General features: G+C 39.5%; 1 protein-coding gene across 5 annotated transcripts in view; it reads left to right on the top strand.

The window, feature by feature from the left end:
• LOC106053190 (uncharacterized) overlaps positions 1-17,301 on the top strand; it is a 127,927-nt gene that overhangs the window by 22,667 nt on the left and 87,959 nt on the right. For 4 of the 5 annotated variants that reach the window (XM_056021775.1, XM_056021774.1, XM_056021773.1 and 1 more), the window contains exons 2-4: positions 1,947-2,165; positions 4,264-4,864; positions 10,505-11,586. In XM_056021775.1, the coding sequence (XP_055877750.1) occupies positions 4,285-4,864; positions 10,505-11,586 (1,662 nt within the window). In that variant the 5' untranslated portion in view covers positions 1,947-2,165; positions 4,264-4,284. The remainder of the gene's footprint in view (positions 1-1,946; positions 2,166-4,263; positions 4,865-10,504; positions 11,587-17,301) is intronic. The other variant, XM_056021771.1, reaches the window with a different exon arrangement.

Below are 17,301 nucleotides of genomic sequence, written 5' to 3'. Positions count from 1 at the left end.
GTCACGCATACTTGGAGACATAGGCTCTCTCAGACACACATATAGTCAGGCACATACACTCACAGAGACACACATAAGCCGTACTCAGGCACACGTAGTTACTGAGACACATGTAGGCCTACTCAGACACAAATATGCCTACTCAGACACACATGGGGCGTACTCAGACACACGTAGGCCTACTCAGAAACACATTGGGCATAATGAGACACACATATGGCGTACTCAGAAACACAATGGACATAATTTGACACACATAGGGCATACTCAGAAACACATCAGGGCATAATGAGACACACATATGGCGTACTCAGAAACACATTGGACATAATTTGACACACATAGGGCATACTCAGAAACACATCGGGCATAATGAGACACACATATGGCGTACTCAGAAACACATTGAACATAATTCGACACACATAGGGCATACTCAGAAACGCATCGGGCATATTGAGACACACATAGGGCGTAATGAGACACACATAGGGCGTACTCAGAAATACATCGGGCATAATGAGACACACATAGGGCTTACTCAGAAACACATCGGGCATAATGAGACACACATATGGCGTACTCAGAAACACATTGAACATAATTCGACACACATAGGGCATACTCAGAAACGCATCGGGCATATTGAGACACACATAGGGCGTAATGAGACACACATAGGGCGTACTCAGAAATACATCGGGCATAATGAGACACACATAGGGCGTACTCAGAAACACATTGGACATAATTTGACACACATAGGGCATACTCAGAAACACATCGGGCATAATGAGACACACATATGGCGTACTCAGAAACACATTGAACATAATTCGACACACATAGGGCATACTCAGAAACGCATCGGGCATATTGAGACAAACATAGGGCGTAATGAGACACACATAGGGCGTACTCAGAAATACATCGGGCATAATGAGACACACATAGGGTGTACTCAGAAACACATCGGGCTTATTGAGACACACATATGGCGTACTCAGAAACACATTGAACATAATCCGACACACATAGGGCATACTCAGAAACGCATCGGCATATTGAGACACACATAGGGCGTACTCAGAAACACATCGGGCATAATGAGACACACATAGGGCGTACTCGAAACACATTGGGCATAATGAGACACACATAGGGCGTACTCAGAAACACATTGGGCATAATGAGACACACATAGGGCGTACTCAGAAACACATTGAACATAATTAGACACACATAGTGCATACTCAGAAACGCATTGGGCATAATGAGACACACATAGGGCGTACTCAGACACACATTGGGCATACCGAGACACGCATTCTCAAATAATCACGTTGGGAATCAGGGGCGAGGCGAGACCTATCGTGACCTCCGTGACATCGTTCCAGAAGGCCTCAACACTGATCTGCGATGTCACAACCTGTGGGCTGTTGAAACCAATAGCTCTCCATGCTACTTCACAGGTTGTGATGTCGGAAAAAAATTAGGTGGCTAAAATATGCATAGTTTATCAACACTTTCGTATTCTGTACACCGGATGCACTAAGGAAACACGTGATGTTTACGTATTTGCCTCAATTTCATAAAAACCTTCAATAAATAAAAGTAATTAAGAAACTCTAATGCAAGGGTTCTCAACCTTTTAAGCTTGGCGACCCCTTTTTACAACCTCCCACTCTGCCCCGACACACACATACAGCAATAGAAGACAATAACAATCCATATTTTCGATGGTCTTAGGCAACCCCTGGCAAATGGTCAATCGACCCCCTGGCAAATGGTCAATCGACCCCCTGGCAAATGGTCAATCGACCCCCTGGCAAATGGTCAATCGACCCCCCAAGGGGGTGGCGACCCACAGGTTGAGAACCCCTGCCATAATGCAAAACAAAATGTATTTATTCATTTCTGTTAACTGATTGTATCTCTTCTTTCAGATCAAAGTGTTGTCGAAGATAGAACCGCCGCGACGTTAAAAAGGTAGATCACCCTACATGGTACGCTGGGCTGTGGTTAAATAGAGTTGTCAAGTCTGCCGCTGCTGTGGTCACCGCAACAGAAACACAAAACAACCAGTTGGGTACTGAAGGGAGTCAAAATGTTAAGCCGTGGGCGACAGTGTACTCTTTCATCAGCAGGGATCATGACGCAAACGTGTAAGTCATGAGATGAATTGGTTGATCGTTACACATACACGTACATCTATATGTACTTCAAAAGTACACATCCCATACATACATCTCATATGTGCTGCTGTAGGTTGAACATCATGTTTGTAAGCTAAACATCAAACAAATATTGTACGTGTCTTAAACGCGTGTCTTAATAAGTTAAACACCAAGCATAGAAGTTAAACATTACACATATATGTACGTCAATAAAGTTAAACCTCATACACAGAAGTTAAATCTGAAACATCTATGTACGTCAGAGGGGCGCGGTGGTCGAGTGGTTAAGCGCTTGGCTTCCGAACCTGAGGTCCTGGGTTCGCATCCCAGTGAAGACATGGGATTATGAGTTTCGGGATTTTTAGGGCGCCCCTGAGTCTACCCAACTCTAATGGGGACCTGACTTTAGTTGGGGAAAGTAAAGGCGGTTGGTCGTTGTGCTGGCCACATAACACCCTGCTCGTTAATCGTTGGCCATAGAAACAAATGACCTTAGCATCATCTGTCCCATAGATCGAAAGGTCTGAAAGGGGAAACTTTACTTACTTATGTACGTCAGTAACTTAAGCATTACACATATATGTGCCTCATTAAGTTAAACGTTAAACATATATGTACAATAGTAAGTTGAACATCACACATATATTATGGTAGTTTACTAGTTTATTGAACATCACAAATATGTTGAGCTGTAAGTTAAACATCACACATATATTATGGTAGTTTACTAGTTTATTGAACATCACATATATGTGGAGCTGTAAGTTAAACATCACACGTATATGTACATTAATGAGATAAGCATCAGTAGGTTTAACATATTCATCAGTTGGTTTAACATAACAGCTTCTTATACATCACGACGTTTGACATAAGTTAGAGTTATTCAATACATTTTAAAGGTTACTTGTATTTAAAAGTTATCTTTTTAGAGGCCCCCGAAACTGATATAGCCGCTACTAGTTTTGTGTTGTATGTCAAGTGTCCGTCCCGTTTAGATCTCAAAAACTAGAATTCATGCTACAAATAGTGAAACCTGCCTTTATACATCCCGAGGAGAGAACTTCGAATGATGATTACGGATCTGTTTCCACACACACAAAATTTTTAAACTTTGTTAAAGTTCCGATCACTTTATTCTTAATACTTTTCAACATTGTTAGGACACAAGACTCTTCAAAATAATAATACACTCTCAGGGTTATTCTAGCAATACTTTAATATTATAACAATTTATGTAAACATCAGCATTTCATCTCTCTTCCTGTCACTCTCTCCTGGCTTCCTCTTTCTTTACATCCCTTCCATTCATTACACCAATTCGCACCATGTATTCATGCACACCATGCTGCGCTACGACCGTAACAAACATTAATACTTTATGTACCTCCAATAAAATCAAACTACTATCATTTCAACAATAGCTCATAAATACCTAATGCGATTTAACATTAAAATAATATGTATATATTATGGTGTGCATTACACTTTCAATCGATAGGTTTAGCATTTATCATTTTTGTTCTAGAGTATGGAATAAGAAATGTGCCTCTATATGTGTGTCTTTCTGAGTATTTCATTAGGTTTTGTTTTTCTAGTTGTAAGTTTTGGTTCAGTGATTTATGTATTAGAGCTACTTTACTTTTTTTTACTTCTGTCCTGAAGTGTCTCTTATATTCCAGTGTATGTTGTGGGAAGCGTTGTCGAGAGGCTAAGTGCGCTTGAACTTGGCTTGGCTTGGCTACCAATGAAGGGGGCTCGAAGTTCGACACCCGACTCGGGCAGAGTTGTGTTTACTGAGCGCCCAAAGGCAGCACGGAAAAACCTTCTCCTAGATACCCATAATAATAATACCCATACCCCCTCCTCCCAGTGGTCCACAACTGAGATTGGACCAAAGCGCTCTGAGCATGCTATAAGCAAGAAAGTAGCGCTATATAAAAACAATTATTTAATTTATGTCAACTGGTTAATAAAGACATAATCATATAGCTACAAAGATTTGATTTAAAGTTAAAAATACAAAATACGAAAAGCATTGTTTCTATAGTCATCTGATACATTTTTTTTTACTTTTATTTCTTAGATTTTTGCGAGTAATTATTCGATGGAAAGGTCTCACAGAATCACTGTAGCGAAAGAGCAATTTTTGAGAGTAGCAGAAGCCAGAGGACCCGGGACACCCTGCGTGGAGCAGCTTTCCACACCTAGCGTGCTACCCGTCACACTTGAACGCCGTTGGCTCACTATGCAAGCCGACCTTCCCAAAGCACAAGAATCCATCCTATCAGCTTCTACAACCGCATCCGCCTCATCCCAAACCGCAGCAGCCAGCAGCTCAACCCCATCCTCATCGCCGCCCTCCCCGACCGCAGCACCGGCTGTAGAACCAGCATTCCAGGCCACCACACATGCTGTGACAGCGAGGGCAGCACCGGTAGGGACCACGCTACCGCAACTCATCGTACCGTCACCGGCAGCTCCATCTTCGGCAGCAGAATCCTTTGTGGGTAAGAAGAGATTGACACCGGGAGAGGAGAGCCCGGTGATCATCCTAACTCAGCATCAAGATGACCAAGAAGCTCCAGAAGAAACAGTGTCGGAGCAGCGGCCCGTCTCCGACACTGCCTCAACCAGGAAACTCAAGCGACAAGAACAGACAACCCTTTTTCTGGCTCCAAACCCAGGTCAGTAGTAAATATACATTGTAATCATCATGTTAGCAATTGAATACAATTCTCTGTAATAAAATAATTTTTGCTTATACAATCTTCCTCAAGAATAAAAAGACTGAAGCGGCCCAGGACAGGAGAAAGAGAGCTGCCCTAGCCGATAGCAGTAAAACACGCATTCTCATGCACGAACATTGGCAAAGTTTGTCGCTCCAGAATTGGCCTGTGTTGTCACAGAAGATTCTGTTCTTATTCAAATCAACATCAGCAACATTAATCTAGTTCAGCGGTTCTCAACCATTTTAGCTCCGCGACCCCCCTACTACAATTTTCCACTCGGCGGCGACCCCCAACCATTAAAAAAAAAATTCGTTCATTGGGCTAGTTAAATGTACTTTAGCTTATATAATCGTATTCAAAATGTATATATCTGATATCCAGCTTGATGAATCCAAAGACGTTGTAAATTGTTCAATTTACTGTTTTACTTGTGATACATACATTATGACGAGTTTAAAGATTAGCCTCTATGTAAACTTTTTGAAACGATCTCAACACCACGTGATGTAATTGAGAAAATTGATTAATTTTTACAAAAGTAAAAGACCTCTTGGAAAAATATTTTTGTGATGTCTGCACAGATCATGCTCTTTCTTATATGATTTATCTTCAATTTCAGTTACATTACACAATTCTGGATCAATTGTTTGCAGCCATTCTGTTCTATTTGAGATTTCTTGTCACGACTTCCTACATTGTTTTCTGTGTGAAACAAAGTTTTTCTACCTGTTTGATATCAAGTCTAAATACAGAAATAAACTTGATGCTGAAGATGTGAATCTCTAATCTAGTGAAATAAAAAAAAAACTAGTTCAACTATTCTCCTGTGAACAGTGACATTAGATATGGAAATAGCACTAAATTTATAAACGTATTAGGCTCCAATCAGAACTCGTACAATGGACTTGACCATTGACAGTAACTCATTGGTAATGGTGTGAGATTTCAGAACTCTGGCAATTCTGAGGAGCCACCAAATAAGAAGATCAAGGACTGCTCTACCAGTCTTTAAAACTAAACAACTGGATTCCCTTATCAGCAAAGCTTGGAAGTTTTTTCGGCCTCATACATTTGGCATTACCAATGACGCATCGGGGTATTTCAATTCCAGCTTAAACTAACGAAGTAAAACATACCGCAAAAAAAATTTGTCATTTTGTTTTCTCTTCTCAACGCTCTTTGTCCATGTTCATGGATTGTTCCATAATGAATTGATTTCCTTTATAACATGGACTATAATACGACAGCGTATTGTTAATGAAAGTTTCTTCACGACGTGATTGAATCTTCACCAAAGAAACATTTGACCCCTCAATGGTGCTACGACGCATTTAATGGAATGTAATTTCAATCATTTCTGCAACAACGAAGATGTCGACTGTAACAACTACAAAGAAGGTACTACCAATAAATAGCTTGTCTACTTTCAAACAATGATGTTACATTGACTCCAAATGCCATCCATATCCCCAGGCTTTATGTCTTTGTTATTAGATCTATAGGTGTTATCCCCACTTTTTTATTTTATTTTAGGGATACTTGACGATCTCATAATGTATTTAATAATAATGTCATCTAAGTAGTTATCTTTACAACCCTATCATAACTATAAATGTATATCGTCTATGTGACAAGTATGCAGGTGAAAACACGTTAAAAACGAAAAAAAAAATCAAAAAAACTTCTGATTACAAATAGCAAAAATAACCAAACCATTTTCCGATGGTCTTATTATTATTTCACCATAAAGCACATTGGAGGCAGAGGTGACTGAGTGGCTACTCGCTTGTCTTCCGAACTTGGGGTCCTGGGTTTGAATCTCAGTGAAGACTGGGATTTTGAATTTCGGGATTTCTTAGGATGCCTCTGGATCAACCCAATAAAGGCTGTTGGTCGTTGTGCTGGTCAGATGATACCCTGCTCGTAAGCCGCCGGCCAAAGAGACAGATGACCATAACATCATCTGCCCTGTAGATCGTAAGGTCTGAACGTGAAACGTTTAACTTTTTATAAAGCACAAGTGAGCTACATCCTCACCCCTATTTCTCTTAGTCTATCTATTCATACCTCTCCCTCTCTTTCTCTCTTTCTTTCTCTGTCTCTCTCTCTCTCTCTCTTACACCTTCTACAAAGTCCCAGTCTTCAACATCCACAATCCTAACATATTTAGAGTACAAGGTAATACTAACACAAAAAAAAGTCTCAACACGCTACACAAACAGTTCAATGTTTGCATCATATCGCAACACACAAACTTTACCATCAGCACACTACACAAACAGTTCAATGTTTGCATCATATCGCAACACACAAACTTTACCATCAGCACACTACACAAACAGTTCAATGTTTGCATCATATCGCAACACACAAACTTTACCATCAGCACACTACACAAACAGTTCAATGTTTGCATCATATCGCAACACACAAACTTTACCATCAACACACTACACAAACAGTTCAATGTTTACATGATATCGCAACACACAAACTTTACCATCAGCACACTACACAAACAGTTCAATGTTTGCATCATATCGCAACACACAAACTTTACCATCAACACACTACACAAACAGTTCAATGTTTACATCATATCGCAGCACACAACCGCACACCAGGTCATCAACGAAGCAGCACCAAGCATAATAATTACATAATTACTTAATACATACATAGGGTAATAAGTAATAATGACATTGTCAAATCGGACTTAATAGTAGGGCCTACTGGTCTAGGATGTGTTTTTCTGTTAACTGTAGTTCGCTTTGTTTTGTTTTAAATAAATCACTGACTTTAGTTGTTTTTATAAGTGTTACATCATTTTATACGTGAGTTTCGCACAGCAGAACAAACAGGTAGATCTAAGAAAGATGTACTTTAAGGAAAACGTGTATGGAACTTCAGCTTTGCTTATTTATAAATGAAGAATGATTGCCGTAGTCAATAAAACAAGTCGTTCGCTAAAAACTAGCAGTCATTTCTGCCACTAATCTCTACAATACCAGTGCTTCTTCGTCTAACGCCTAAAGCTTACAGTTATTTAGTTTATGTGCTCTTATTCAGACATGTGGAGGAGCGGCGGCTGAGCGGTAGAGCACTTAGCTTCCTAACCGAGGTCCCGGGTTCGAATCCTGGTGAAGCCAATGGGTACCTGGCATCAGTTAGGGAAAGTTAAGGCAGTTGATCGTGGTGCTGGCCACATGACACCCTCGTTAATCGCGGGCCACAGAAACAGATGGCCTTTACATCATCTGCCCTATAGATCGCAAGGTCTGAAATGGGAAACTTTTCTTTATTTTTCATTTAGACTTCTTATTACTACTATTCCACAACTCTGTAATTAAATCACTCTACTTTATTTTCTACTCCTTAATATAATGTCTTGTAGACTCAAATCAAATTCTTTGAGCCGATATTTGCTGCGAAGTAAGTCAAGTGTTATTAAATAGAAATTCCGGTTTCGCTTGAACAGCTTGCATCCGTAGAAACAAAGCATGTTGGCAGACTGCTAGATATAGATCTATAGTAAGCTAAAGATCAAATACTTCTTACTGTAATGACAATTAAGTCTGATTTACAAAACAAACAATTCAACTTTGTAATGTGTACAGGAGCAACAAGTAATGCGAACTTCGACTACCGAAAGTTATTATTAAATGTAAAATAAAAACAACATAAAAATGATAATCGATTTTCGTAGGGAAAAGAAGGAAAATGATATTGTTTCTGTAGCTGGAGAGACTATTGAAATTGTGCAAACCTTTAAATACCTTGGTACTATCCTAGACAATAAACTAAATTTTACTGCAAATACTGATTATATCAGCAAAAAAGGGCAGCAAAGATTACGATTACTAAGAAAACTGTCCTCGTTTAATAGTAGCGAAAAGGCCTTGGCTATGTTTTATCACGCTCATATCTGCAATATTTTAAGTTTCAATATCACTGCCTGATATGGCGATCTGAGCATTAAAAATAAAAATAAACTTTATAGAATCCTAAATGCTGCTGGTAAAATCTTTGGCAAAAAACAAACCCCATTTGGGCAGTTGTTTGAGACAAACATCTAGAAGAAAGCTAACAAGATCCTCGAAATAAAGAATCACCCTTTGTGTCAGGATTTTGTGATTTTACCATTACAAAAGAGATACAAGACACCGATAGCAAAGACAAACAGACACAAAACACTCTTTTGTTCTCCTGGCAATCAAATCAATAAATAAGAACAATCTGGTATAAACTTTGTCACATGTAAATTATGAGTGAGTCTGGTGTGAATGTACACTTTGGTTTCTTATAGTTATATTGTTTGGTATAATGCACTAATTGTAAGACAAATTTCCTTACGGACAATAAAGATTATTATTATTATGTTAGAAATGAACGAGTAGTCATTCTCTGGCGCTGCCAGGGGTCGAATTTCGCTAAAGAGAAACAAAATTCATCGTAGTCCCTTTAACAGTTTCCACTGAGGAATTTTCTGGTGATGTGGCAGGTCTGCAGCAGTACCGCCCTCTGACAGGCATTATTATTATTATTATTATGTTAGAAATGAACGATTAGTCATTCTCTGGCGCTGCCAGGGTCGAGTTTCGCTAAAGAGAAACAAAATTCATCGTAGTCCCTTTAACAGTTTCCACTGAGGAATTTTCTGGTGATGTGGCAGGTCTGCAGCAGTACCGCCCTCTGACAGGCAACGAAGATGTTCCTAGGAATGTTGAGGGCCTTGAAGGTGTCTGTGAGGTCAGTTGTTATTATCCCCTCGGTTGATATAACAATGGGGTATATTGTTATTTTGGACAATTTCCATAGACGCTTAATCTCCAAGCTACAACATTCTGCTCTGTAAGGTTTAGATTAGGGTATAATTTGTTAAATTCCAGGAAGAGTTTTTGCCTATAACCTGGGAGAGGTTTATCATCACAAATGTTTACCCGGAAGAACGATTTGATAATTTCTATATTCATTTCTCTCGTCCATTTGATCATCTTGGCTCCTCTTGTTCTACCACCAACAGCACCTCTCAATTGTGTGGGGTGCGAGTCAGGGAGTAGACCAACCTCTTGTGTTTGGTCATGAGGTTGTGAATTACCCTCAGTAAACACTCGACTCATTGGTGAATAATAGTTACCGCCTAATTTATGTCATATTCATCGCTGTCCTGGAAGAAGCAATGGGTCCGTTCTATTTCCTCAAAATTCAAAAATGAAGATAAAAAAAGAACGTGCGTTGACTAGTTTATTTTCATCTACTGTCTCAGTAAAGAAGCTTTTTAGATCTAGGTCTAGTAATCATGGAAGTGACGCAGCGAAAATGGCGTCCCTAGCCTAGGATAAGAAGTGATCTTAAAACTAAGAAAGTTTTCAAACCCAATGCATGGAAACATCCTAAATATATGCAGACCTACAACCATGTAGCAGTGCTTCAGTATTTGTAAAGTCTAGAGTACAAATACTTCCTTGATCTCGCTAAAAAGTGCACTGAGTCAGAGAGAAGGAAAACACGCCATAGCTTCCGGCGGCCATTATTATTATTATTATTATTATTATTATTATAAGAAATACTAAATGCACCTTTTTTTCTCCACAGAGGAAGCGAAAAGCCAACTTTCGACCCAAGAATCAACAAGGGAAAGAGGCAGAGAGTTGGAACGTAAAGGAAGCAGACAAACGCTGCATACCTCCCTGGACGTTTCACCGAAGCGGGACGTTTCTGACGTCATGCAATTTTTCCAGGAGCAAGAGAAAAGCCTGCAGGCCAGCTTCCTGTCTCTGCCCAAAACAACTCACAAGAAGCAGCGCTCGCGCAGCCCCAAAATTCACCACGCGGCTGGTCTTCAACATCTCGACAATCTCATCCACCTCATGGAGCAGCTGACGTCGCTCAAGGATGAGAACAGCCGGCTGCGCAAGCGCTGTGAATACCTGGAGAGCACGAAAGTACTGCTTCAAGCCAAACGGGATCTTTCCTTTGAGAGCAGTAGTTCGTCCTCGGGGTTCGTAACATTGCAAACGAAACATAAGCATCACCATCACCCGCATCACCATCATCACCACCACCACCATCATCACCATCCTCATCTTCAACAACAGCACGATACAGCTCAAGGGACATCGGATCAGGAGCAGCTCGCTAGCCTTCAGGAGGAAGGCGCTGCAAGACTGAGCAGGCCAAGAATCTCCAGCGCAGAAGAGCTTGGCTTCTACGAGCATGTTGACACATCTTCAGACCAACGTCCCAAACGACCAAAATGTACAGCGATGCACAAACGAAGCTTCTCCACAGGATCTCTGGAGGTGCCCTCAGATTTTTCCCCGGAGGTCACCGGCTTGGAAACAAGGAAAAGAAGCAAGTCCAAGCCGGGGAGGAGCATCTTCAGCAAATCAACTTCTTCAAAACAGAAAACCAAAGGCTCTAAATGGGCTCGTGTCAAAAAGGTATTGACAGGGCAGAAGCTGTATGAAGACTTAGGAACGACTATCAGGTCTATCCGCGACTTGGGCAGGTCGTCTCATCACACGAGGTACTCGGTACCGGACACGCTTCAAGACGTGAGCCAATCATCGAGGTTGACAACAGAGCAGCGTCCTCTGAATGGAAAACCGCACAGCGATCAGGAGCAACAAGTAATGCGCACTTCGACTACAGAAAGTTACAAGTCTGTAGACACGGTAAATACTTGTTACATAGCTTTTATATCAGCTCACTCCGTCTGTCTGACAGTGTCTGGTACAAATTTTGTACACGTTATTTCTCCCACTTCCCATTCTCTGAATAAGTTGAAACTTTGCACAATTATTCATAAACCCTAGCAAAACATGAATCAATGAAAAACTTTAATTAATTAATTAATTAGAGTTAATTAATTTATTTTGTTTGATATAAAAAATATATCATGTTCCAAAAAAATAAAATAAAGATCCGTTCACTTTTCCTGGTATATTCTACATTCAAAGTCCCATTTCATAAACACACAAATGTTAAAAATAATGGTACCCATCCATCAGAGAAAAGTAAAGGCCTTAACGTATTGAAAGGTAGAATTTTCAACTTTTTTTTTTTTTGATGGGCGAATTTTTCCACTTTGTGCCAGCATTTCGGCGGGCCGGATGAAACCACGTCGAGGGCCGAATGTGGCCCGAGGGCCGTAATTTTAGCATCACTGAGCTAATACAAACAAATTATCTGCCAGAGTTTTACTCACGATTGCATCAAAAACACGCGCACAAATTCCAAAAGTCATCCAACATCTCAGTGTTTCTCGTTTTCTTTCAGTGAGTAGTGGGCCTTGTATGTTTCTGAAACTTGTTGGCGTAGAATCTCAATGGAAACTAACAGGAAAGGCTTTTTTTTTCATATATTTGTGTGAATATATAATTCTGTCATCAATCGCCCATTTTAAAGAAAACCCGAGAAATGATTTAGCATTATTTTTAAACTTTGAAAACTAAAGATCGTTATTTTTCTAAGACAGAAAAGATTGATTGGGGCGACTTGCCTTACATCTTGAAAAAGAGTTACCAACATAAAAATCTATATATATATATATATATATATATATATATATATATATATATATATATATATATATATATATATAGGTCAGTGAATCGATCAATCGCGGATAAGAATTTGTGTCCGATTTCCAGTCTAGATATAATATGTATAAGTCTATGCCTGGATCTTTATCGCCAAACTAGAATCTTCTATACCATATCTCTAACTAGATCCAGTATTCTAGTGGCTCTATATCACCAAACTAGAATTTTATATTCTCTGAGTAGAAAAAATACCGGGGACGTCCATATATAAATATAGTGTGTTAATGTGTTGACCCGTCTTTCGCCACTCCTCTGTCTTTTGGATTGGATAGAAGTACACTCATACATTCAATGACCTGTTCATCCTTTTATGTTATCTTCCCATCGCTTACTGCCTCTTCTTCTTCTGTCTCTTTCTTTTTTTTTTCCTGGTACTGATCCCCGAAGGAACGTCTTTGCAAGCCCCGAGGACCTTGTGATATGGACAAAGAGTCTTAGTTCGCGTTTTTTGACAGTAGTTATCGGGTCATCGTGTGGTCCAAACGCTGATACACAAACATGAAAAAAAAGTTTCAACTGTTTCATCACAGTTAACCAGCGCGATGTTTGTGGACTACGCAGGGGCGTAGCTAGAAAATGTTCATCATTTCGGGGCCCGGGTGAGGGCCTGACCTCTTTTGGGGCCCCTGTATTTTGCGTAATATTTAATGTAAAAAAACACTCATTTGGAGGCACCCCTCAAGTGGGGGCCCGTGGGGATTTTTTAAATTCTCCCCCCTCCCACCTCCACCCTAAGCTACGCCACTGAGACTACGTCATTCATCCGGGACACCCTTGACTAGAGCAGTGAGATCCATAACAAACGAATATTCACGTTTGACCAGAGCAAAAACTTTAGTAAAAATCACTAAATTTAGAAAGCCTTCAGGATAGAAGGCTCAAAAGTAAAGTAGCAATTATACATAAAACACTGAATCTTCAAATACAAAAACAAAATTTAATAAAATACTCAGAAAGACACAAAGATAAAGGCACATTCCTCGTCCCATATGCTAGGACAAATTTGTACAAATACTCCTTCTTCCCTAGTGCTATTAGAGCATGGAATGGGTTGCCTGAGTCAGCCAGTAAAATCAATGACTTGGCAGAATTTAAGTCATTGGTTAATATGCATGACAAGATTGACCTAGGAACACGCGTAGGACGTAATCATCTTTTTTTTTTGAAGTAACGTCTGTATTAAATAAGAGAAGACTAAACATTAACTACATGAAGCCTAGAATAAGAACATTAACACAATGAATGGTCTTAATATCTTTTCTTGTTACATATGTAAAGGCAGCGCTATAAACCAAACCATTTTTACTGAGAGAAAATTGGTGGAATTAAATATGTCGAAATAAAAAGGCTAGTCTACACGGTCATGTGACACGCTGACCTAGTCTGTGTGTTAGACTGCCAGTCTGTGTTGTCGAGTTATAGGTCAGAGGTTCGTGTCTGAGCACCAATGTGTGTAGGTGTGTGCACCTGTAGGTGTTTTTTATCAGAGTATCAGTGCATAGATGTGTGTGTCAGCTTGTAAGCTTATTTCTGTGTGTGTTTCAATAGAGTCAATGTATGTCTAGTAAGCGTCGTCTTTTTCTGTTGTTGTTTGTACAAGCCTTAAATATATCATTCTAATCTTTCTTGGTAAACTCATATATCGATATTAATTGTAGTGTACTACTTAGCCTGCAGGGGTTCTCAACCTGTGGATCGCGACCCCTTTGGGGGTCGATTGACGATTTCCCAGGGGTCCCCTAAGACCATCGAAAATATGGATTGTTTTGTCTATTCTTCTATTGCTCTGTGTGTGTTTGGGTGGGGGGGGGGTCGAGGCAAAGTGAGGGATTGTAAAAAGGGGTCGCCGAGCTTAAAAGGTTGAGAACCGCTTACTTAGAGAGCATGTTAGTTTCGGTAGACTAAATATATTGTGCATTGTTTTTAAAGAACGGTAAAAGTAGTGATGTAGCAAGACAGACGAATGACGTAGCAGAATATAGGCGAACAAGAAGAACACTATGGCGATAGCTTAGAAGAAGGTTGACTAGTATTAGAGATAGATAAAGTAACAGCGGATCAGTAGACGAGACAGGCATCCCAAGTGTTAACTAACGCATCATTTAAAGTAGTAGAAAGTCTTGAGTACGTTCATCTTGTTAACTGTGATGTTCTTTAGCTATAATAGTAAATGAAACCAGTAGTGCATTAGCATAACACCCAAGATACTAGTCACAATACATAGCGCTGGATGTACGTTTAGGCAACATAAGCTATAGATTGCAATTTCCTCCCACCCCCCAAATAGTAACAGGGATATTTTCAATCATTTGGAGAAAGAGCAAACGGAATTATTGCCTTACAAAGGACCCATATCTTACAAAGGACCCATATGTTACAAAGGACCCATATGTTACAAAGGACCCATATCTTACAAAGGACCCATATCTTACAAAGGACCCATATCTTACAAAGGACCCATATGTTACAAAGGACCCATATCTTACAAAGGACCCATATCTTACAAAGGACCCATATCTTACAAAGGACCCATATCTTGCAAAGGACCCATATGTTATAAAGGACCCATATCTTACAAAGGACCCATATCTTACAAAGGACCCATATCTTACAAAGGACCCATATCTTGCAAAGGACCCATATCTTACAAAGGACACATATCTTACAAAGGACCCATATCTTGCAAAGGACCCATATCTTACAAAGGACCCATAACCTCACAAAGGACCCATATCTTGCAAAGGACCCATATCTTACAAAGGACCCATATCTTGCAAAGGACCCATATCTTGCAAAGGACCCATATCTTACAAAGGACCCATATCTTGCAAAGGACCCATATCTTGCAAAGGACCCATATCTTACAAAGGACCCATATCTTGCTTAGGACCCATATCTTACAAAGGACCCATATCTTACAAAGGACCCATATCTTACAAAGGACCCATATCTTGCAAAGGACCCATATCTTGCAAAGGACCCATATCTTACAAAGGACCCATATCTTGCAAAGGACCCATATCTTACAAAGGACCCATATCTTACAAAGGACCCATATCTTACAAAGGACCCATATCTTACAAAGGACCCATATCTTGCAAAGGACCCATATCTTACAAAGGACCCATATCTTACAAAGGACCCATATCTTGCAAAGGACCCATATCTTGCAAAGGACCCATATCTTACAAAGGACCCATATCTTGCAAAGGACCCATATCTTACAAAGGACCCATATCTTGCAAAGGACCCATATCTTGCAAAGGACCCATATCTTACAAAGGACCCATATCTTGCAAAGGACCCATATCTTACAAAGGACCCATATCTTGCAAAGGACCCATATCTTACAAAGGACCCATATCTTGCAAAGGACCCATATCTTGCAAAGGACCCATATCTTACAAAGGACCCATATCTTACAAAGGACCCATATCTTACAAAGGACCCATATCTTTAATAGCTTAGGACCTTATCAATTACAAGTCCCACCCTGTATTTAGTTTTCCAGGCTAGTTCTTATGTTCTGTTATCCGCTTTAGTACATATATATATATATATATAGGTTAGTGCATGAAGCCAGAGTACTTCACCTTTTTTTCGGACTTAAAGCTTTCGTCTTATTAGGACTTAAATAATAATTATTATTATCTTATCTTATAAACTAGACACGTTTCTTCAAAGAAATTAATTACGTCCTACTCAGTTCTGGGTCTACAAAGAAGATACATAATTTAGCCAGTGACTTGGTAGAATTTAAGTCATTGGTTAATATGCATGACTGAATGCATGATGCGTAGGACGTCATTATCTTCCTTTTTTAAGTAACGTCTGTATTATATAAGATAAGATAAAAAAAAAAAAACTAAAATATATTTTAAAAGTAATTTTTAGCTAAAAATTAAATATTTATAAAGATCAAGTTAAGGATCTACATCAGTCCAATTTAAACAGATTTTTACTTAGCACTTCTTACATTAGTCCAAATTATACACATCTTTACATGTCACTTCGCACATTAGTCCAATTTAAACACATTTTGACATAGCACTTCTTACATCAGGCCAATTTAAACAGATTTTTACTTAACACTTCACATATTCAGGTATTTTATCTGTGGGTCTACATTACTCTCGTAAACCCTAAAATTTTTATTAGTATCTTGGTCTATCTCCTCTAAAGCACTTCTATAACTGTTGCCCTCTGATTTTCAAGTCTGTCGTCACGGGGGTTCGAACCCCACTCGCCGCCAGCGTCCTGCGTGTTGTTTGGCCTAGGAAGCTAGAATCTTCAATGATGAAGGACCATTCAAAACATGCAAAACACTTTATTTAAATGAAACGTTTCCCCACTGTACAGTGAATGTACTCTGGAGTACTCTGAAGTACTCTGAATGTACTCTGAAGTACTCTGAATGTACTTTGAATGTACTCTGAATGTACTCGGAATGTACTTGGAATGTACTCGGAATGTACTCGGAATGTACTCTGAATGTACTCTGGAGTACTCTGAAGTAATCGGAATGTACTCGGAATGTACTCTGAAAGTACTCTGAATGTACTCTGAATGTACTTTGAATGTACTCTGAATGTACTCTGAATGTACTCTGAATGCACTCGGAATGTACTCTGAATGTACTCGGAATGTACTCTGAATGTACTCTGAATGTACTCTGGAGTACTCTGAAGTACTCGGAATGTACTCGGAATGTACTCGGAATGTACTCTGAATGTACTTTGAATGTACTCTAAATGTACTGGCTAGACTCATAAGTTACATGTCTGA

Source organism: Biomphalaria glabrata, chromosome 2 (genome assembly GCF_947242115.1).
Source record: "Biomphalaria glabrata chromosome 2, xgBioGlab47.1, whole genome shotgun sequence".
NCBI lineage: Eukaryota > Metazoa > Mollusca > Gastropoda > Planorbidae > Biomphalaria > Biomphalaria glabrata.
The sequence above is the reverse complement of the archived record's forward strand: the minus strand, read 5'-3'. Positions and strand labels throughout refer to the sequence as shown.